Raw genomic sequence first — 23,235 nt, forward strand, 5'->3', positions numbered from 1 at the left:
GTATAAAAGAAGAGGATGAATTATGTTTATACCTATTAAAGAGGAATAATAGTAATAAAGATATATAGTATCTTATATAAAAGTAAAGAGTAAGCAAATATAAACACTATAAAATAACCTAAATAAAAATAAATATCATGAGAGTGAGAAGAAAAATAAAAATTACACATGAAAATTTCTAATTAGTTAATCTTACTATCGCAGCATAGGTATCTTCTGCATAATTAACAGAAACACTAAGAATTAGAATGGATGAAAATTTTGTCATAAAAATGTTATATTTTTACACAAAAAGCTAAGATAATGTTTTTGCTCTTTAATTTTTTATACTGATATGTTTAGAATAAGTTATTAATTGCTAGTTGTTCTGAGATAAAGTGACATCATTTGATAATTTCAAATTGACATTGTCAAGAGAAGACTTTTAGTTTCATGAAATACTAATAAAAGAATATGAGAAAAGTAATGTTCTTAATTAGAGGCAATACACAAAAAATAGAAGAAGAAAAAATCTTAAATCACAAAGGCTTAATGGTGCAAAACAATTAATCACACTGCTCCACTAATAAACGCCAAGGTAATTCACCAATATAGTAGCATATGACACATCTAAATCAAATTTCATCTGACCATGAGGTTTCTAGGAAGTAGAAGCAAACTAAAAATCTCAGTCTTCAGAAGGGTATGGGTATAGGTTCCAAAAAACATAGAGAAGCTAAGGAATTAAATTTTCCAATGCATTGGTCACTTGCTCAACTGTGTCCATAATTGTTGCTGAATTGGTTTCTGCAAGAAAGTTTCAGACGTTTCCACCACATATAAGATATCATATGTTTTAAGTAATCCACGTTATTGAAATTTATAAAGTATATAAAATTCTTACTATTCTTGTTTTATTTCTCAGCAATCAGGCCTGTGTATTGCAATGATTGAGTATTGTTGATGCAGCGAAAGCAAAAGCATAGGTGGAGAAGTTGTTGTTGGGTCCATGGATAATCTGCATGAGAAAGAAGGGAATGAAGAATGAAAACTCGTGACTCCCTTTATTATATGCGGAGTATAAATGATGGTGCAAAACATAAATATATTTAGAGAATACGAATAATGTGGTGAGAGAGAGAGAAAGAGTTACCTGTTGAAGTTGTTGGATTACCAAATCCATCTATCATCAACTTGAATGCCGGGGATGTGGGAAATTTTGGGCCAAAGCTGTGGGTCCTTCATCTCACACCGTTTACTCAACAAAGGGCTTCGAACGATGGTGAGTCGTATTAGAGAGGCGGGCAGCTTTTCTCCCTCGATATTCTCCAACTTGGCACATCCATCAATTCTTAATCGTTGGAGGGAGGTGAGGTGGGCAAGTCCCTTGCATTCCAACGTCTCCACACTTTTCATGCCAACCAGTCCGAGAGACTCAAGTGAGGCAGGCAACCAACCTTCCTTTGGGAAACACTTCACACTTTCACTCTCCCGGTATCCACCTTCAATGCGAAGATGAGTTAACCCATGAAATTGCAAATTCATGAATGCTGCAGAGATGACCTGTTTCTGGTAGTAGCTGATGGTAAGAGATCTCAGACTACGGTGTGGATCCCCTGTGGGAGACAAATCGATCTCTGGGCATTTCAGTAACGAGAGTTGTTCTAGCTGAGGTGCTGCCATCCATAGCGTCGACACGGATTTCAAGCTCCAACAATCGTCGATCTCTAAAGAACGGAGACGTGGAAGAGAGCGTGATACCGCAACAGATTCCATCTTTCCACAGTACTTGATTTCAACACGCACGAGGTTTGGAAAAGAATCCAACAACGAGAAGGATGTAAGTGAAGAACAGCTTTTTTCTATTAATAGTTGCTGAAGTGAGTGGTGTTGGCCATCCATTTGGAATTCTAATTCTCTGCAATCCTCAATCGTCAGCTTTTGTAGTGATGGGGGAATAGCACTCACTGGAAACCATATTTGAGAGGAACAACCTGAGATGCGTAAAGACGTCAAGCAAGTTAGTTGCGTGAGGGTAGTAGCCTCTACCACGGACTGCACTAGATGATCACTTCTTTCAATTGATAGATTACCCAGTAAAGGAGGTAGCTCCCCAATTCTCACTTCATTGCTGCCTTGTATGCTTAAAGAGGTCATCCCAGGAGTTCTCGGAACACAATAATTGAGCAGCTCGCAATTCTGGATCTCAAGTGATTGCAAAGATGGTAGATGATTCGGCAAATCTCCTTTCAACATCGGACACCAATTTATGGTAAGCACCCTAAGTCGGGGAAATGCACTGAACTCCGATGAATGCCACTCCTCCCACCAAGGCATTGACGAAAATTCAAGTGTTTCTAGCATTGGAAATGGTGTCTCCAAACAAGATTCATCGTTCTGGCAGAAGTAAAACTCAGCACCCACAATCCCCAGATTTACAAACTTTGAAATTGTAAGGTGCTTCAAAGAGGCCAATTGTCCAAGTGAAGGAAGCCTACAACAGTTGCTACAACCATCCAGAGTAACTTCGGTGATGTTGTGATAAGAAGAATGCCCCAACCAATCTGGAAATGTTGTACCCCTGTAACCGTCGATTGCTAGTTCTTTCAAACCAATGGAAGGTTGTAACTTGTCCAGTATATCTCTTTCAATTTCGAAATCAACCATATTCTCACCTTCATACCAAGACCAACTCAACCACAAAGAATCAATGCCGTCCTTATCAAACATTCTTGCCTCCAAAGCTTCACTACTATTCACCACATTCTCCAATTTGGTAATGGAAATTGATTGCTCTAGATTTGTCAGTGCTCCCAATTCTTTGATCTTGTTCTCTTCATCCTTACCAACAACATAGTGGCTTAAAAAATGCAAACTTTCCAATTTGCTCATACCTTTCGGCATCTCATGTAACATAGTCCCCCAAATATCAAGATAGCGCAAATTTACAAGATCTTGCATGCTAACCGGAAGCATTTTCAGATTGCAACATAGAGTTAGCTTCAAGATTTGCAAATTGTACAGATTACCCAAGGACTCAGGCAACGTCACAATGTAGGTCTCAGAGAGATTCAAATAACGCAAATGAATCAGCGAATCAGGCAATGATTCAAGAGGAAAGCATTTGAACGACAAAGCTCTCATGTACTTCAACTGTGACAACAAGATACAAGGTGCATTTTCCATATTAAATGGGATATGTGACTCTAAATTGATTTCAAGAAATGTCCTTGTATGCTTTATTCTATCACAAATTTTCAAAATTTTTGACATTGGATAATCGCCTTTGGCATTATGTGACAAGTGACGAATTTTATCAACCTCAATTGTATTCTGAAACTTTTCAGCTCGGAAATAGAATTCTCTGGCAATGAGCATTGCTAAATCATGAACAAGATCATGCATCACAAATTTATTTTCCTCGGTACTATGAGGTTGCAAAAATGATCTCGCAATTAATTCATCAAAATATTCATCACCAACTTCTTCCATAGTCTTTTCTCCTATTGGTTGCAAAAAATTCTCTGCCATCCATAACAAGATCAATTCATTTTTGCTAAATTCATAGTCCTTGGGATACAAGGAACAATAAACAAAGCACTGCTTCAGATGTGAAGGAAGAAACTAATAACTTATTCTTAATGCTGGAACAACATTTATTTCAACATCAGATAGTTCCCAGATCTCACTCTTCATTAACTGATTCCAATACTTGACATCAGAATTTCCACGCAATAAGCCTCCAAGGGCTTGAGCTGCCAAGGGCAATCCATCACATCTCTTTACCATATCTCTGCCGATCCTTTCCAGGGTTGGATTCTCCACAGAAACAGTTGAAAGACGTGCATGTTTTGAGAACACCAACCAACAATCTTCATTGGACAATGGAGTTAGTTCATGAGGCAAAACAGTTTGCACCATATAAGCTACCTTTTTACTTCTAGTAGTTATGAGAATTTTACTTCCCTTAACCCCTTTTTGAAAAGGTTTTAGAAGCTTAGTCCAATCCTCATAATTTTCATTCCAGACATCGTCCAGGACAATAAAGAACTTTTGCCTAGACAACTTTTCCTTTAAATCAAGCTGAAGTAAATTCAAATCTGTCAAGTTACAAGAATTCGAAGTTATTGCCTCGATTATAGTCTTGGTGACCTTGACAACATCAAACTCTGCTGACACGCAAACCAAACCTCGAAAATCAAAATTCTCCTTCACTTTATCATCGTAGTAAACCATCTGGGCCAAGGTAGTCTTTCCTATTCCGCCCATGCCCACAATGGGAATGACAGATAAATCACCATCAGCAGCATCATCATCATCCAACAACAGTTTCAGTATGGCCTCCTTGTCTTCTTTCCTGCCACATATCTCCGATGGTTCAACGAGAGATGTGGATGGAATTCTCCATGACATGTCCACCTTGGCACTCTTCTCCAGACCAAGATAACGTTTGCGTCTTACAACGGACTCTAGTTTGCCAGCTACTTTTTCCATGCGCCATTATCTTCAATATACGAATCAACAAGACGAGACCAGGAAGAAGAGTTACCTGGATCCCTTCGAGTGGCTGCAATAGCTGCTTTAGTGGAGAGTTCGTCGAGCAAGTCATCAGCCATATAGAGAGCATCTTGAAGATCAGCAAGCCACTTCTTCACTTTCTTGTCAGTGAACTGCTTCAGCTCAGCATGATCAAGAACAGGTCCAACATCACAGAGACAATTCTGCAACCTTTCAAGCAATTCCAGGGCAGAGTCGTTTCCATTGAGGACAGAGTCATCTTCAAGTATTGAAGACAGGTTGTCCAAAACAGCGTCAACAAAGGGAGAGAGGTAAGCTCCACCATAGAGTTTTGCAGCCATGACTATATTGAGTCTCAAGTGCAGCGGATGAGATCACGACAAAGAAAGAAAGAGACAAAGAAAGGTGATGGATGAGGGAAGAAGGGTTTGCAGTTTAGAATGTAGTCTCTGGGTTTTCTCAAACAGAAGCCAAGGGAAGTGTTTGCTTTGTGTGTGGTGAGTGAAACTGACTTGGTCACTTGGTCTTCATACAAAACCATTTTGGCGGAATAATGCTACTTTTAGGTACACCAAAAAGTTGATGTTGAAAATTCTCACCTTTTCATATTTTATTCTCATTTCCCAATTATCATATTTTAACATATAATTTGTTTCGTTTCCACAAATTTTGTTTATTGATTTATTATAAAGAAAAATAATTTACCTGAAACAATAAATTGTAACAAAAATATCCATATTCAATTATTCATTTTCTTTTTTTTTCCATGAATATACATGGTTTTTTTTTTTTACCGATATATCATGCATGTTTTAAAATAACAACTTTGTTAATACATGTTTTTGTGCTTCACTACTTAATTAGCGCTGCCTTCACATGTCGTCTTCTTCTTTTCTTATTGCTTCTCTTATTTTGATGGTTTATGGTAGAAACTTTCACTTTTATTTATTCTCAAGGATTTTATTGTTTATTTTATTGTTACTAATGGACATACTCTGTAGTGCATTAGCAATTAGTAAACTAAAAATTAGCTGTAGTTCCACTTTATCGCTAGTCAATGGTCATCAACAGATGATATAATTATAGTTATTGGAAAGAAATTTCTATAAGGTGGGGACTCTCTCATTTTTTTTTCCTACAGATTTAGAAGAATATATCAATGATTCGACTGTATTATTATTTATTATAAGGGACAGGACGAAAATGACTTTTAAATATACATGTAAATAGCATTATCATTTTGGCTAAACATATATATTGTACTACTATTAGTTTGTCATGTTTTACAACAACTACATATTTATCTCGCTCGTTTCTATTTGCAGCCATAGTTGAATCTCAACTGAAGCAGATCAGAACAAAGAAAGAAAGAAAGAAAGGTGATGAATGAAAGGGTTGGCAGTTTGCAAAGTACTCTTGGGGTTTTCTGAGGCACAAGCTATGGAAAGCGTTTGGTTTGTGTGGTGATCCAAGGGTTAAGTACCAGTCAAATGATGCAACTAAATTATAGAGTTGAAAAATTAGAAATTTTTATAAAATATGATAAGAATTGAATAACTTTTTTAAGAATTATAATTTTTCTCTTTTTATAAAAGGAGAACACTTCCCACTAAATATATAGAAAAATACCTCAAATTTTTTTTTATATTTTTCTCTGACTTTTCTCTTTTTCGATGCTATTTGTTATCTAATGAGATTATCTATTTATTTAAAAATTCTTCTCACCTTAACCATACAATAACTATAGGTGGATAATGAGTATTAGTTTGGACAGTTAATGTTTGATAGCTTATAAGTAAGATAATTTTCTCCTTTCATTTTGTTAGATTTTTATTTCTTTTTCATAAAAATTAACTTTACTCTTTTTTTACATGAAGTTGACTTTGATGAACTTTATGATCGTCTTCTGAGGTGATCACTGATCATGCTGAATGCTAGCACACCACCAAAAATAAATAAATAAATAAATAACATTATGTTTCCTTTTCAGTGATTTCAGAAGACAATTATTTGAGGTTATTTTATTCTCAATCTTAGACAGAATGGCAGAAAATGCTGGCTATTGCTGCTTTGAAGAAATCTTACAGAATGGCAGAGGAAGAGAAGAATAGAAAGCAATGAAAAATGAATCTGAAGTTTGATTTAGTATTTGGAAAATTATTACAAGCCTTGAGTCTTCTACCTAAGTCAGAGGTTATATATATATATATATATCTTTTGTAAGCATATTACCGGTTCATCAGTTATACAAAAAAGGCTATATATATATGATTTACAGCAAATTAACATTAGCTAAATCATAATTTCAGCAACAAACTCAACTTTCAACAACAAATTCAAGATGTACTATTACAGCAATGAAATTGAAAGAGGAATAACAGGGCCGAAGCTGAAACTCACCTGGGCAGAGAGACGAAGCAAGCGTTGATGAAAGACCTGGGCCGAAGCTGAAACCCTAAACCCAGACTCACGGCAGAGGAAGCGTTGATGGCCGAAGCAGGTTCACCAGTTAACCGCCGGTTCGCACACTGGTTTTTCGTCAGGCAGTTTTTTATCTAAACCGGACCGGCTACCAATTCCTGGCTAACCCGGTTGAACCAGTTGATCCGGTTCGATTTTCAGAATCATGACTAAATTAACGTTTTGCGCAACTAAAAATTAGTCATGTTAGTTTCCACTAATTCAAATTGCTAATTCCACGAAAACTATCATATCATCATAAGCTGAAATACAAAAATCATCATTTACATAAACACGAGTGTCAAAATATACTAACAATAAGTTATATTACATTAGAATGAATCCGAGGTTCTAAACTATCCAAAGTATCCTTATATTACGTGATTTATAACATCCGTGTGTACAACTCTGTTGATTAATTACCTAAATTTGCCCAAGATGATGATAGTATTCCAATTCCTATTCCTCTCCCAGTGTTAAAGTAACAAATCTCTTCTTTTCGGCTGCATAGAGTTGGTATTCCAAGCACAAATAATAGCACTAAATTCTTTGGTCATGAATCAACCTATCATTTCAATATTGCAGAAGAATCAATAAAATCCATTACCAGTAATCCCCACAGGAACATTCCCCATCTTTGAAATGATGAAATCGCTGCACGTCTCTAAGTATGATTTGCCTACCAAATATGAATGATATAAATTTAGCAGCATTGTGGCAATCCCCACAGACCCGAAGGTTCTTCATGACACGAATAGTTGTTCCAGGAGGCGTATTCAGAAGCCCGAAAGTAATAGCTAGTTTCTCACTGTGATATCTGAGAATAATTTCTTTCTCTTCATCATCCATGTCTGCATGAAAAACTAGAGAGGTGTCAGGTACATACCCAGCCAGCTTCAATTCCTTTACCAATTCGTCAAGTGCATGGTGCAATGCATTCGAAGTTGAATGAACACCATCCCCAGAGAAGAATTCATGCACAATATTGTTGACTTCTATAGAGCTACAACCAGGAATCTTCACTGCTCCTTTGTCTACCATCTTTTTCCTTAAGAAATTCACATCTTCCCATTTTCCATATCTTGCACACAAGTTTGACAGAACAACGTAGTCCCCACCATGTGAATCATCCAGCTCAAAGATTCTCTCAGTTACTTGCTTTCCCATTTCAACATTGCCATGGCTGCTACAAGCAGATAGCAATGTCCTCCAGAGAATCGGTGTGGGCTTGATTGGGAGTTCGTCTATGAATTTATAGGCTTCATCTAGGCGTCCGGCTCGGCCAAGCAAATCTACCATACAACCATAATGCTTGATATGAGGAACAATCCCATACTCATTAGTCATACTATGGAAACAGTGGTAACCTTCCTCTACCAATCCATTGTGACTGCAGGCAGACAATACCGCTACAAAAGTTATCTCATCAGGCTGCACTTTCTCCTTCTTCATTTCTTCCAACATTGATACAGCACGGGAACCATGTCCGTGCGTTGCATACGCGACAATCATCGCTGACCAAGCCTGCGTGTCCCCCCTGCGCATTTGCCTAAACACCGAAACTGCATCATCCAAGCTCCCACACTTGGCATACATATCAATAAGTGCTGTGTTCACCTTTACATTGCGATTAAAACCGTGCTTCTTGACGTACTCATGTATCCACTTCCCCAAGTCCAATGATCCAACCAAAGTGCAACATGATAGCACGAGAAGCATGGTGACATCATTTGGCTTAAGTCCACTCCCCTGCAGTTCCCTGAACAGAGCCAACGCCTCATTGGGCCTACTATTCCTAGCATAACTAGTAATGATAGCATTATATGCTACCACACATGGTTCGTCAATCTTATCAAATACTCTCCTAGCAGTGTCAACCTCATTACACACAGTGTACATATTTATCAATGTTGGACACACGTAAGTGTTCTCACTTACCCCAATCTTCATAGCAAGGCAATGCAATTGCTTACCTTCCTGCAAAGCCTTAACCTTTGCACAAGCCTTGAAGAGCGAGGAAAATGTGTAACCATCAGGAAGGATTCCGGAGCAAAACACTTGGGAAAACATCAGAATTGCTCTAAACGGGTCATCAGAGTGCACGAACCCACGTGCAATGGTGTTGAAAAGGAGAATATCTGGTAGGGGAATTTGGTCGAACAGGTGGTGTGCATGGTCCAATGAAGCTGGTGTAGGTCTGGCAGTGCATGAATTGATGATTTTGGTGATGACAGTGAGGTCACTTTGGAGATTGGTCTTGATGGTGTAGCCTTGTATCTGCTTCAGTTCCCTGAGAGAGGAGCATTTGGGTATGAGCGAAAGGAGGTATCGTAATGGCAGAAGTGCAGTTGTTGTTGGTGTGTCTGTGTACGAGGGAAATTGTGGTGGGAGTCCAAGAATGGATAATGAAGATGCCATTTCTGTTATTGTGAATCTTCCAATTCTGCTGCTGCTTTTGCATTGAAGTGTTTCAGTGTTTGCGAGTGAATCAAGGACAATCTCAATTGCAAGGATCATAACAACAATTTAACAAATTAACAAGAACAAGACCCGAATAAAAAATCCATCAACTCAATAACAAAAAACAAGGACAATCTCAATCTCAAGGATCACAACAACAACAATTTAGCAAATTAATAATCTCAGAAGAACAAAGCAACCCAATAATCTCAAGGACAATAATAGGTACACAACAACAACAATTTAGCAAATAGACAAGAACAAGACCTGAATTAAAAATCCAGCAAATTAAATCGCAGCAACGTAACAATTTAGCAAATTAAAAAAACACCAGCCCAACAATTTAGCAAATCATCAACTTAACACATTCAAGAACAGAAAATCACAAGGGCTGGAACAGCGAAAACTGGAACAGCAACTTACTAATTAAAACAACAACCAACTAAAACAATAACTGAACAATTAATAGAAGAAAGAAGGAAAAGAAATCACCTTAGTTTTCACATGTTCTGAAAATCAACAGAGGAGGGAGAGGGAGCTGGAGCTTTAAAACTCGACGGAGATGGCTGAACGGAGGGCTGCACAGCGGCTGATGAGAGGCTGAACAGCGGCGGAACGGCGGCTGAATGGAGGCTTGAACATGCGACGGAACAGAGGCTGAACAGAGACTGGAAGACAAGGGCCGCGGAACGGCGGCTGAACGGAAGCTCGAACACACGACGGAACCGAGGCAAACAGAAGGGAAACACGCGGAAGCGCGGCGAACAAGGGCGGAACAGAGGCGTTTCGATGACGCTGGAGCAGCGCCGACCACTATAGTATTCAATCCCACTATTTATTTGAAGGATAAAGTATTCTGCCACAATTTAAAAATACCTAATCAGTCCCCAATCAAACAACTACCTATGTAACTTAGTTGGTTATGATGACTATTAAGTGATTCAATGTGTATATTATATTTATGATAAAAAAAATTTTAGAAGAGCCTGTTTTAACAATCTGACAAATTTATAGTCTAAAAAGTAATTATTGAAAGAAACTTGATTTTGTAATGACTAAAAAAGAAAATATAGATAAAATTTCTGTAGTGTACTTGAATGGAGTATGCTACTGGGGTAGCGAATTTGTCACTAAAACGTTTCGAACCACATCAATTGTTTGACTGCAAATAGATGATGCTCGTCTTACTAGAACTTTGGTAGTGTTCAACGAATCTGTTACTCTTATTTCCTCGTGAGAATAGTCACATTGAAATATCCATTTTGAGCAAAGTTGGTGTGAAAGAATCTTGAGTAAAGCTTTTCACAGTTGGACTTGGACCCGTTACAGATCTTTGTTATCCAATGGGAATGGGCAACGAATGTGATGTAATATCTTTTATCAGAAACAGCAGCAGTGAATTGGCTTCCTTTGATGTCATCACCGGCAAAGTAATTCACAATATTGGACTTGAATCCAAAGTCATCACACAGTTCAATTGGACTTTAGTCATTGGACAAAGTTGCATGTCACTTTTGGCAGTTGGAAACTTACTGAGTTACACTTACACCCTTAGCTTATAACTCATTTGACCTTTTTGATAACAAATCATGTTTAAACAGAAATCAGTGGACTAATTAAAATTCCTTTCCATTTTTGATTTTTTATCTCTTCCTTTTGTGTGTTTTATAGCAGCAAATTAACAAAAGAAAAAAAAAAGAAAAAAAGAAAAAAAAAAGAAGAGCATGGGATGTTGTTGTTTTGAATGATAAGGAGTTTGTTGATGCACTTCTAAGTCTCTGACGTTCTTTGGAGAGGAATCTAAGTATATAACTCTTGACGATACAGAGTGCTGCCTTCCCATGTCTTCCTATTTTTCATTGCCTCTCATATTTGATGATTTGAAGTGGAAACTTTTATTGATTCTCAAAGATCTTACTGTTAATATTTAAATCTTCACTTATCATTTGTGGGATAAACATAGTTGCTGCTGCACTTTTGACTAATTTTTGTTATTTTTCTAACGAAACATGCAATTCTTAATCAAATGCACAATAAAAGAGAGAGAGAAAAAAAAAATCTTAGACCATAAAGACTTAAGGGTGCAAAACAAATTAATCTCATTCCTCCAACATTAATCTTCCAAAAAGGACTATGTAGGGAGGAAAAATAATGTCATGGTATTAGAGTGACTAATGATGAATTAAACTCCAATAACAAGGAGCTGCTCTCTATATCCAAGAACACATGCTCATTGAGGCTCCTCTCTATATCAATAACTGTCATGCCTCTCTTGAATATCATGGATTGTTGTTGAATTGCTTTCTGCAAGAAAGTTTCACTCTCTCCTGTTCCCACCACATACAAATTATCATATTTTTTTAGTAATCAAAGTTATTTGAACAGTTAAAGTATATATTCCTTCTTAGAGAATTTTTAAATTCTCATGAAATGATTTTTTTTAAAAAGAAAAAAGAAAGAGTTAGTTCAGCCATCCATACCACTTTTGCCATCAGGTTTCTTAACCACCACTTATATGAAAGCAATCAAGGTGAGAATTCAATTTTCTTTGGAAGTTTTCTATTTTTGGCAGGGACCATGATCTTCTTCAAGAACCTCATTGTCCTTGTCTTGTTTCTCAGAATTACCCACTGAGTATTACAACGATGGAATATTCTTCATGCATCAGAAGCAAAATTGTAGCTGCAGAAGTTATCTCTTGTTGGCTTCCATGGAAAAGCTGTATGAGAAGGTAAAAGTGTTAACTGTGTCAGCAAAGAATGAAGGATATAAGACATTTAAAAAAAAGAAGAATAACAATAATGTAAAAAGTAATGAAGAATGAAAAATTAGTGACTCATACTTTATATGCAGAGTATAAATATTGTTAAGATTTGGCCTAGTGTTGAATTTCATGTACATATTATTACTGTCGATTCACTGGACTAGCAAAATTACAATGAATAAATGCCATCATCTTTCTCTAATTCAGATGATGAGGTCAAATTATGCAAAGCTGAAACACAATTTAATGCAGATTAGTATCATCATTTTGTTTTATTAACCTCCGAAATGACTCCGATCTTCATCTATAATTTACATGGAAATATCTAATTACTTAGTCCTACTATAGCAGCATGCATATCTTCTGCACTATTAACAGAAACACTATGAACATAAAGATGAATATTTATCATAAAAATCTTACATTTTTACGCACAAGATCATGTTTTTTATCTTTAATTTGTTATACTGATATGTTTATACTAAGTTGTCAACTTGTTACTTGTTCTTAGTTAAAAATGAAATCATTTGATAATTTCAAATTGTCATGCCTCTCTTGAATCTCTTGCATTGTGTCCATGATTGCTGCTCTCCCTTGTTGCTGAATTGCTTTCTGGAAGAAAGTTTCACTCTCACCTGTTCTCACCCCACAAATTATCATATTTTTTGAGTTATTTATTGGAACATTATAAAGTATATACTCCTTATTAGGGAATATATAAATTTCCATGAAATGAAATTTAAACTTAAAAAAAGAAAATTAGTGCAACCATCCATTTCAGTTGTGCATACCAATTTTGACATCAGGTTTGTTGACCACTTATTTGAAAGCAATCACGGATGAGTACTCCATCCTGTGTGGAAGTTTCTATTTTGGCAGCAGGGACCTTAAATCTTGTCAAGAACATTATTAAGCATCAAAAGCAAAACCATAGCTGCAGAAGATATCTTGTTGGGTCCATGGATAAGCTGTATGAGAATGTATAAATCGTTAACTGTGTTGGTAAGGAATGATACAAGACATTAATAACATTTTGAGGGAGAGAGAGAGAGAGACAGTTAAGTTACCTGTTGAAGATGTTGGATTAATAAATAAACCTTTCATCAACTTGAATGGCGCCAATGTGGGAAATTTTGGGCCAAACCTGTGGATCCTTGATCTCGCAGCGTTTACCCAGTAAAGGGGTTGCTGTGATGTAGAGTCTGATTAGAGAGGCAGGCAGCTTTTCTCCCTCAATGTTCTTCAACTTGAGACAATGATAAATACATAATTCTTGGAGGGAGGTGAGGTGGGCAAGTCCCTTGCATTCCAATGTCTCCACACTTACAATCCCCATCAGAAAGAGAGACTCCAGGGAGGCAGGCAGCCAACCTTTCTTTGGGAGACACTTCACATTCTCACATTCACGTCCAATAGAAAGTTGAGTAAGTCCTTGAAATTGGGAATTCATGAATGCTGCACTACTCACTAGTTTCTCGCTGTAGCTGATGTTAAGAAATCTCAGGCTACTACGGTGTGGATCCCCTGTAGCAGACAAATCCATCTCTGGGCAACACAGTATTTGAAGTTGTTCTAGCTGAGGTGCTGCCATCCATAGCGTTGACATGGATTTCATACTCCTACAGCTCTGGATAGTCAAAATATGGAGACATGAAAGAGAACGAGACACCACAATAGACTCCATCTTTTCACACTCCCTGATATCAACTTCCTTGACATTTGGAAAGGCATCCAATGAGAAGGATGTAACTGAATCACAGCTGTTACGTATCCATAGTTTCTGCAGTGAGTTGTGTTGGCCTTCCACTTGGAATTCTAATTTTCTGCAATCCCATATCCACAACTCTTGGAGTGACGGGGAATATCACTCACAGGAACCAGATGTGGGAGGAACAATTTGAGATGTGTAAATAAGTGAGGCAAGTTGGTGTACGAAATTGTGATCAATACTTTTCACAACTCAAATAATCCTTGGTAATGAATCCAAAAACTTGGTGTTCAATACCATGGCATAAACACAACTTCGCACAACTAACCAGCAAGTGTACTGGGTCGTCCAAGTAATAAACCTTACGCGAGTAAGGGTCGATCCCACAGAGATTGTTGGTATGAAGCAGGCTATGGTCACCTTGTAAATCTTAGTCAGGCAAACTCAAATGGATATGGGTGATATACGAAGAAAACATAAAGATAAAGATAGAGATACTTATGTAATTCATTGGTGGGAATTTCAGATAAGCGCATGAAGATGTTGTGTCCCTTCCGTCTCTCTGCTTTCCTACTGTCTTCATCCAATCCTTCTTACTCCTTTCCATGGCAAGCTTATGCAAGGGTTTCACCGTTGTCAGTGGCTACCTCCCATCCTCTCAGTGGAAATGTTCAACGCACCCTGTCACGGCACGGCTATCCATCTGTCGGTTCTCAATCAGGCCGGAATAGAATCCAGTGATTCTTTTGCGTCTGTCACTAACGCCCCGCCTTCAGGAGTTTGAAGCACGTCACAGTCATTCAATCATTGAATCCTACTCAGAATACCACAGACAAGGTTAGACCTTCCGGATTCTCTTGAACGCCGCCATCAGTTCTAGCCTATACCACGAAGACTCTGATCTCACGGAATGGCTGGCTCGGTTGTCAGGCGAGCGCTCGGTTGTCAGGCGATCAACCATGCATCGTGTATCAGGAATCCAAGAGATATTCACTCAATCTAAGGTAGAACAGAGGTGGTTGTCAGGCACACGTTCATAGGTGAGAATGATGATGAGTGTCACGGATCATCACATTCATCAAGTTGAAGAACAAGTGATATCTTAGAACAAGAACAAGCGGAATTGAATAGAAGAACAATAGTAATTCATTAATACTCGAGGTACAGCAGAGCTCCACACCTTAATCTATGGTGTGTAGAAACTCCACCGTTGAAAATACATAAGAACAAGGTCTAGGCATGGCCGAATGGCCAGCCTCCCAATGATCTAAGATAGCATAAGAACAAAGATAGCTACCCCGATATCTCAATACAATAGTAAAAGGTCCTAATTATAGAAAACTAGTAGCCTAAGGTTTACAAAGATGAGTAAATGACATAAAAATCCACTTCCGGGCCCACTTGGTGTGTGCTTGGGCTGAGCAATGAAGCATTTTCGTGTAGAGACTCTTCTTGGAGTTAAACGCCAGCTTTTGTGCCAGTTTGGGCGTTTAACTCCCATTTTGGTGCCAGTTCCAGCGTTTAACGCTGGGAATTCTGAGGGTGACTTTGAACGCCGGTTTGGGCCATCAAATCTTGGGCAAAGTATGGACTATCATATATTTCTGGAAAGCCCAGGATGTCTACTTTCCAACGCCGTTGAGAGCGCGCCAATTGGGCTTCTTTAGCTCCAGAAAATCCACTTTGAGTGCAGGGAGGTCAGAATCCAACAGCATCTGCAGCCCTTTTCAGTCTCTGAATCAGATTTTTGCTCAGATCCCTCAATTTCAGCCAGAAAATACCTGAAATCACAGAAAAACACACAAACTCATAGTAAAGTCCAGAAAAGTGAATTTTAACTAAAAACTAATAAAAATATACTAAAACTAACTAGAACATACTAAAAATATACTAAAAACAATGCCAAAAAGCGTACAAATTATCCGCTCATCACAACACCAAACTTAAATTGTTGCTTGTCCTCAAGCAACTGAAAATCAAATAAGATAAAAAGAAGAGAATATGCAATGAATTCCAAAAACATCTATGAAGATCAGTATTAATTAGATGAGCGGGGCTTTTAGCTTTTTGCCTCTGAATAGTTTTGGCATCTCACTTTATCCTTTGAAATTCAGAATGATTGGCTTCTTTAGGAACTCAGAATCCAGATAGTGTCATTGATTCTCCTAGTTAAGTATGATGATTCTTGAACATAGCTACTTATTGAGTCCTGGCCGTGACCCAAAGCACTCTGTCTTCCAGTATTACCACCAGATACCTACATGCCACAGACACATAATTGGGTGAACCTTTTCAGATTGTGACTCAGCTTTGCTAGAGTCCCCAATTAGAGGTGTCCAGGGTTCTTAAGCACACTCTTATTGCCTTGGATCACAACTCTATTTCTCCTTTTCTCTTTTCTTTTTTTTCGTTTTCTTTTCTCCCCTTTTTTTTCGTTTTTCTCTCTCTCTTTTTTTTTGTATTCACTGCTTTTTCTTACTTCAAGAATCATTTTTATGATTTTTCAGATCCTCAGTAACATGTCTCCTTTTTCATCATTCTTTCAAGAGCCAACATTCATGAACCACAAATTCAAAAGACATATGCACTGTTTAAGCATACATTCAGAAAACAAAAAGATTGCCACCACATCAAAATAATTAAACTGTTATAAAATTCAAAATTCATGCAATTCTTCTCTTTTTTCAATTAGGAACAATTTTTTATTCAAAAAAAGGTGATGGATTCATAGGACATTCATAACTTTAAGGCATAGACACTAAGACACTAATGATCACAAGACACAAATATAGATAAACATAAGCACTAAAATTCGAAAAACAGAAAAATAAAGAACAAGGAAATTAAAGAACGGGTCCACCTTAGTGATGGCGGCTTGTTCTTCCTCTTGAAGATCCTATGGAGTGCTTGAGCTCCTCAATGTCTCTTCCTTGTCTTTGTTGCTCCTCTCTCATTATTCTTTGGTCTTCTCTAATTTCATGGAGGAGAATGGAATGTTCTTGGTGTTCCACCCTTAGTTGTCCCATGTTGGAACTTAATTCTCCTAGGGAGGTGTTTAGTTGCTCCCAATAGTTTTGTGGAGGAAAGTGCATCCCTTGAGGAATCTCAGGGATCTCATGATGAGTGGGATCTCTTGTGTGCTCCATCCTCTTCTTAGTGATGGGCTTGTCCTCATCAATGGGGATGTCTCCCTCTATGTCAACTCCAACTGAATAACAGAGGTGACAAATGAGATGAGGAAAGGCTAACCTTGCCAAGGTAGAGGACTTGTCCGCCACCTTATAGAGTTCTTGGGATATAACCTCATGAACTTCTATTTCTTCTCCAATCATAATGCTATGAATCATGATAGCCCGGTCTATGGTAACTTCGGACCGGTTGCTAGTGGGAATGATTGAGCGTTGTATAAACTCTAACCATCCTCTAGCCACGGGTTTGAGGTCATGCCTTCTCAATTGAACCGGCTTTCCTCTTGAATCTCTCTTCCATTGGGCGCCTTCTTCACAAATGACTGTGAGGACTTGGTCCAACCTTTGATCAAAGTTGACCCTTCTAGTGTAAGGATGTTCATCTCCTTGCATCATGGGCAAGTTGAATGCCAACCTTACATTTTCCGGACTAAAATCCAAGTATTTCCCCCGAACCATAGTAAGCCAATTCTTTGGATCCGGGTTCACACTTTGATCATGGTTCTTGGTGATCCATGCATTGGCATAGAACTCTTGAACCATTAAGATTCCGACTTGTTGAATGGGGTTGGTAAGAACTTCCCAACCTCTTCTTCGGATCTCATGTCGGATCTCCGGATATTCACCCTTTTTGAGTTTGAAAGGGACCTCGGGGATCACCTTCTTCAAGGCCACAACTTCATAGAAGTGGTCTTGATGCACCCTTGAGATGAATCTCTCCATTTCCCATGACTCGGAGGTGGAAGCTTTTGCCTTCCCTTTCCTCTTTCTAGAGGTTTCTCCGGCCTTGGATGCCATAAATGGTTATGAAAAAACAAAAAGCAATGCTTTTACCACACCAAACTTAAAAGGTTTGCTCGTCCTCGAGTAAAAGAAGAAAGAAGAGAGTAGAAGAAGAAGAAATGAGAAAGAAGGGAATGGCTTTGTGTTCGGCCAAAAAGGGGAAGAAGTGGTGTTTAGGTTGTGGGAAAATGAAGGAGTGAAGATGGGTATATATAGGAGTGGGGGGAGGGTTATGGTTCGGCTATGGGAGGGAAAGTGGTTTGAATTTGAAGGGTGAGGTAGGTGGGGTTTTATGAAGGATGGATGTGAGTGGTGAAGAGAAAGATGGGATTTGATAGGTGAAGGGTTTTTGGGGAAGAGGTGTTGAGGTGATTGGTGAAGAAGAAAGAGAGTGGTAGGGTAGGTGGGGATCCTGTGGGGTCCACAGATCCTGAGGTGTCAAGGAAAAGTCATCCCTGCACCAAATGGCATGCAAAAATGCGTTTTGAGCCACTTCTGGCGTTAAACGCCGGGCTGGTGCCCATTTCTGGCGTTTAACGCCAAGTGCTTGCCCTTTTCTGGCGTTTAACGCCAGTCTGGTGCCCCTTTCTGGCGTTAAACGCCCAGAATGGTGCCAGACTGGACGTTAAACGCCCATCTGCTAGCCTTACTGGCGTTTAAACGCCAGCAGGTTCTCCTCCAGGGTGTGCTGTTTTTCTTTCTGTTTTTCATTCTGTTTTTGCTTTTTCAATTGATTTTGTGACTTCTTATGATCATCAACCTACAGAAAACATAAAATAACAAAGAAAAATATATAAAATATAACATTGGGTTGCCTCCCAACAAGCGCTTCTTTAATATCAGTAGCTTGACAGAGGGCTCTCATGGAGCCTCAGAGATGCTCAGAGCAATGTTGGAACCTCCCAACACCAAACTTAGAGTTTGAATGTGGGGGTTCAACACCAAACTTAGAAGTTGGTTATGGCCTCCCAACACCAAACTTAGAGTTTGGCTGTGGGGGCTCTGTTTGGCTCTGTTTTGAGAGAAGCTCTTCATGCTTCCTCTCCATGATGACAGAAGGGTATCCTTGAGCCTTAAACACAAAGGATTCTTCATTCACTTGAATGATCAATTCTCCTCTATCAACATTAATCACAACCTTTGCTGTGGCTAGGAAGGGTCTGCCAAGGATGATGGATTCATCCATGCACTTTCCAGTCTCTAGGACTATGAAATCAGTAGGGATGTAATGGTCTTCAACTTTCACCAGAACATCCTCTACAAGTCCATAAGCTTGTTTTCTTGAGTTGTCTGCCATCTCTAGTGAGATTTTTGCAGCTTGCACCTCAAAGATCCCTAGCTTCTCCATTACAGAGAGAGGCATGAGATTTACACTTGACCCTAGGTCACACAAGGCCTTCTTGAAGGTCATGGTGCCTATGGTACAAGGTATTGAAAACTTCCCAGGATCTTGTCTCTTTTGAGGTAATTTCTGCCTAGACAAGTCATCCAGTTCTTTGGTGAGCAAAGGGGGTTCATCCTCCCAAGTCTCATTTCCAAATAACTTGTCATTTAGCTTCATGATTGCTCCAAGGTATTTAGCAACTTGCTCTTCAGTGACATACTCATCCTCTTCAGAGGAAGAATACTCATCAAACTCATGAATGGCAGAAGTAAGTCTAATGGAATCTCTATGGTCTCATTTTGAGCCTCAGATTCCTATGGTTCCTCATTGGGGAACTCATTGGAGGTCAGTGGACGTCCATTGAGGTCTTCCTCAGTGGCGTTCACTGCCTCTTCCTCCTCTCCAAATTCGGCCATGTTGATGGCCTTGCACTCTCCTTTTGGATTTTCTTCTGTATTGCTTGGAAGGGTACTATGAGGGAGTTCAGTAACTTTCTTGCTCAGCTGACCCACTTGTGCCTCCAAGTTTCTAATGGAGGACCTTGTTTCAGTCATGAAACTTTGAGTGGTTTTGATTAGATCAGAGACCATGGTTGCTAAGTCAGAGGTATTCTGCTTAGAACTCTCTGTCTGTTGCTGAGAAGATGATGGAAAAGGCTTGCTATTGCTAAACCTATTTCTTCCACCATTATTGTTGTTGAAACCTTGTTGAGGTCTCTGTTGATCCTTCCATGAAAGATTTGGATGATTTCTCCATGAAGGATTATAGGTGTTTCCATAGGGTTCTCCCATGTAATTCACCTCTTCCATTGAAGGGTTCTCAGGATCATAAGCTTCTTCTTCAGATGAAGCTTCCTTAGTACTGCTTGGTGCATTTTGCATTCCAGACAGACTTTGAGAAATCAAATTGACTTGCTGAGTCAATATTTTGTTCTGAGCCAATATGTCATTCAGAGTATCAATCTCAAGAACTCCTTTCTTCTGACTGGTCCCACTGTTCACAGGATTCCTTTCAGAAGTGTACATGAATTGGTTATTTGCAACCATTTCAATTAGTTCTTGAGCTTCTGTAGGCGTCTTCTTCAGATGAAGAGATCCTCCAGCAGAGCTATCCAAAGACATCTTGGACAGTTCAGAGAGACCATCATAGAAAATACCTATGATGCTCCATTCAGAAAGCATATCAGAGGGACACTTTCTGATTAATTGTTTGTATCTTTCCCAAGCTTCATAGAAGGATTCTCCTTCCTTCTGTCTGAAGGTTTGTACTTCCACTCTAAGCTTACTCAATTTCTGAGGTGGAAAGAACTTTGCCAAGAAGGCATTGACTAGCTTTTCCCAAGAGTTCAGGCTTTCTTTAGGTTGAGAATCCAACCATGTCCTAGCTCTGGCTCTTACAGCAAAAGGGAATAGCATAAGTCTGTAGACCTCAGGGTCAACCCCATTAGTCTTGACAGTGTCACAGATTTGCAAGAATTCAGCTAAGAACTGATGAGGATCTTCCAATGGAAGTCCATGGAACTTGCAATTCTGTTGAATTAGAGAAACTAATTGAGGCTTAAGCTCAAAGTTGTTTGCTCCGATGGCAGGGATAGAGATGCTTCTCCCATAGAAGTCGGGAGTAGGTGCAGTAAAGTCACCCAGCACCTTCCTTGCATTGTTGGCATTGTTGTTGTTTTCGGCTGCCATGGGGTCTTCTTCTTTGAAGATTTCTGTTAGGTCCTCTACGGAGAGTTGTGCCTTAGCTTCTCTTAGCTTTCACTTCAAGGTCCTTTCAGGTTCAGGATCAGCCTCAACAAGAATGCTTTTGTCTTTGCTCCTGCTCATATGAAAGAGACGAAAAACAGGGAAATATGGAATCCTCTATGTCACAGTATAGAGATTCCTTGAGGAGTCAGAGGAAAAGAAAAATGGAAGACAGAGGTAGAAAAATTCGAACTTATCAAGAAAGATGGAGTTCGAATTGTGTATTAAGGAATAGTGTTAGTCCATAAATAGAAGGATGTGAGAGGAGGGGAAGTAATTTTCGAAAATTAAGTAAAAGATTTTGAAAACATTTTGAAGAACTTTAATTGATTTTCGAAAAACAAGAATGAGAAAGAATAAGGTGATTTTTGAAAAAGATTTTGAAATTAGAAATCAAAAAGATTTGATTTAAAACTATTTTGAAAAAGATGTGATTAAAAAGATATGATTGGTTTTAAAAAGATGTGATTGAGAAGATATGATTTGAAAAACATTTTAAAAAGATTTGATTTTAAAAATTAATAACTTGGCTAACAAGAAAAGATATGATTCAAACATTAAACCTTTCTCAACAGAAAAGGCAACATACTTGAAATGTTGAATCAAATCATTAATTGATAGCAAGTATCCTTGAAAATAGAAAGAAATTGATTTTGAAAAAGATTTTATTGAAAGGATATGATTCGAAAAAGATTTGATTTTGAAAAGATTTTGAAAACTAAAAAAAATTTGATTTGAAAACAAAATCTTCCCTCTTGTGCCATCCTGGCGTTAAACGCCCAGAATGGTGCACATTCTGGCGTTTAACGCCCAAATTACTACCCTTTTGGGCGTTAAACGCCCAGCCAGGCACCCTGGCTGGCGTTTAAACGCCAGTTTGCCTTCCTCACTGGGCGTTTTGAACGCCCAGCTTTTTCTGTATAATTCCTCTGCTGTATGTTCTGAATCTTCAATTCTCTATATTATTGACTTGAAAAGACACAAATTGAAAATATTTTTGGATTTTTAATGATGAGGAATAATCAAAATGCAACTAAAATCAAATAACAATGCATGCAAGACACCAAACTTAGCAGTTTGTAAACTACTGACACTAACAAAATGAGAATGCATATGAGACACATAAACACTCAAGTCAATTGAATTCAAAGATCAGAGCAATGAAATCATCAAGAATAACTTGAAGATTAATGAAGACATATGCATGAATGCAAGAAGAACAGAAACATGCAATTGACACCAAACTTAACATGAGACTCTAAACAAGAAACATAAAATATTTTTGGTTTTTATGATTTTGTAAAATCTTTTTTTTTGTGTTTTTTTCGAAAATTAAGTGGAAAAAGAAAGAAAATAAAGATATCAAAGTTCTCAGTGAGAATTCCAGGAATCATGCAATGTTTAGTCTAAGACTCCGGTCCAGGAATTAGACATGGCTTCACAGCCAGCCAAGCTTTCAAAGAAAGCTCCGGTCCAAAACACTAGACATGGCCAACGGCCAGCCAAGCATTAGCAGATCACTGCTCCAACAGCAAGATTGATAGAAATCAACAAGCTCTTGTGATGATAAGTTGAAACCTCGGTCCAATAGAATTAGACATGGCTTCACAGCCAGCCAGACTTCAACAGATCATCATGAAACACTAGAATTCATTCTTAAGAACTCTGAAGAAAAATACCTAATCTAAGCAACAAGATGAACCGTCAGTTGTCCAAACTCAACAATCCCCGGCAACGGCGCCAAAAACTTGGTGCACGAAATTGTGATCAATACTTTTCACAACTCAAATAATCCCCGGTAATGAATCCAAAAACTTGGTGTTCAATACCATGGCATAAACACAACTTCGCACAACTAACCAGCAAGTGTACTGGGTCGTCCAAGTAATAAACCTTACGCGAGTAAGGGTCGATCCCACAGAGATTGTTGGTATGAAGCAGGCTATGGTCACCTTGTAAATCTTAGTCAGGCAAACTCAAATGGATATGGGTGATATACGAATAAAACATAAAGATAAAGATAGAGATACTTATGTAATTCATTGGTGGGAATTTCAGATAAGCGCATGAAGATGCTGTGTCCCTTCCGTCTCTCTGCTTTCCTACTGTCTTCATCCAATCCTTCTTACTCCTTTCCATGGCAAGCTTATGCAAGGGTTTCACCGTTGTCAGTGGCTACCTCCCATCCTCTCAGTGGAAATGTTCAACGCACCCTGTCACGGCACGGCTATCCATCTGTCGGTTCT

General features: G+C 38.5%; 3 protein-coding genes and 1 non-coding gene across 6 annotated transcripts; 1 reads left to right on the forward strand and 3 right to left on the reverse strand.

Moving 5' to 3' along the window:
• Positions 1–386: 386 nt before the first annotated feature.
• On the reverse strand, positions 387–3,510 carry LOC112757511 (putative disease resistance RPP13-like protein 1). The gene is made up of 3 exons (XM_025806085.2): positions 1,133–3,510; positions 884–997; positions 387–786 (listed from the first exon to the last, which is right to left on the reverse strand). The coding sequence occupies exon 1, from the start codon at positions 3,508–3,510 to the stop codon at positions 1,150–1,152; it is 2,361 nt and encodes a 786-aa protein (XP_025661870.1). The 3' UTR covers positions 387–786; positions 884–997; positions 1,133–1,149.
• Positions 3,511–3,603: 93 nt separating this feature from the next.
• LOC112729827 (putative disease resistance RPP13-like protein 1) lies at positions 3,604–4,838 on the reverse strand. Its single transcript, XM_025779975.1, has 2 exons — positions 4,529–4,838; positions 3,604–4,460 (listed from the first exon to the last, which is right to left on the reverse strand). The coding sequence occupies exons 1-2, from the start codon at positions 4,836–4,838 to the stop codon at positions 3,604–3,606; spliced, it is 1,167 nt and encodes a 388-aa protein (XP_025635760.1).
• Positions 4,839–7,184: 2,346 nt separating this feature from the next.
• LOC112757518 (pentatricopeptide repeat-containing protein At2g02980, chloroplastic) lies at positions 7,185–10,322 on the reverse strand. 3 transcript variants are annotated; one of them, XM_025806092.3, is made up of 2 exons: positions 9,910–10,322; positions 7,185–9,406 (listed from the first exon to the last, which is right to left on the reverse strand). In XM_025806092.3, exon 2 carries the CDS (start codon positions 9,373–9,375, stop codon positions 7,561–7,563), a length of 1,815 nt encoding a protein of 604 aa, XP_025661877.1. In that variant the 5' UTR covers positions 9,376–9,406; positions 9,910–10,322; the 3' UTR covers positions 7,185–7,560. The 3 variants fall into 3 exon arrangements, with proteins under 3 accessions (XP_025661877.1, XP_025661880.1, XP_072078199.1); XM_025806095.3 differs by having other exon boundaries at positions 7,185–9,409; positions 9,910–10,295; XM_072222098.1 differs by having other exon boundaries at positions 7,185–9,456; positions 9,910–10,295.
• A 10,097-nt stretch (positions 10,323–20,419) lies between these two features.
• LOC112767818 (small nucleolar RNA R71) lies at positions 20,420–20,527 on the forward strand. The gene has a single exon (XR_003185264.1). It is a non-coding gene; the product is annotated as a small nucleolar RNA R71 (small nucleolar RNA).
• The last annotated feature ends 2,708 nt before the right edge of the window (positions 20,528–23,235 follow it).

This window comes from Arachis hypogaea, chromosome 2 (genome assembly GCF_003086295.3).
Source record: "Arachis hypogaea cultivar Tifrunner chromosome 2, arahy.Tifrunner.gnm2.J5K5, whole genome shotgun sequence".
NCBI classification, from domain to species: Eukaryota; Viridiplantae; Streptophyta; class Magnoliopsida; order Fabales; family Fabaceae; genus Arachis; species Arachis hypogaea.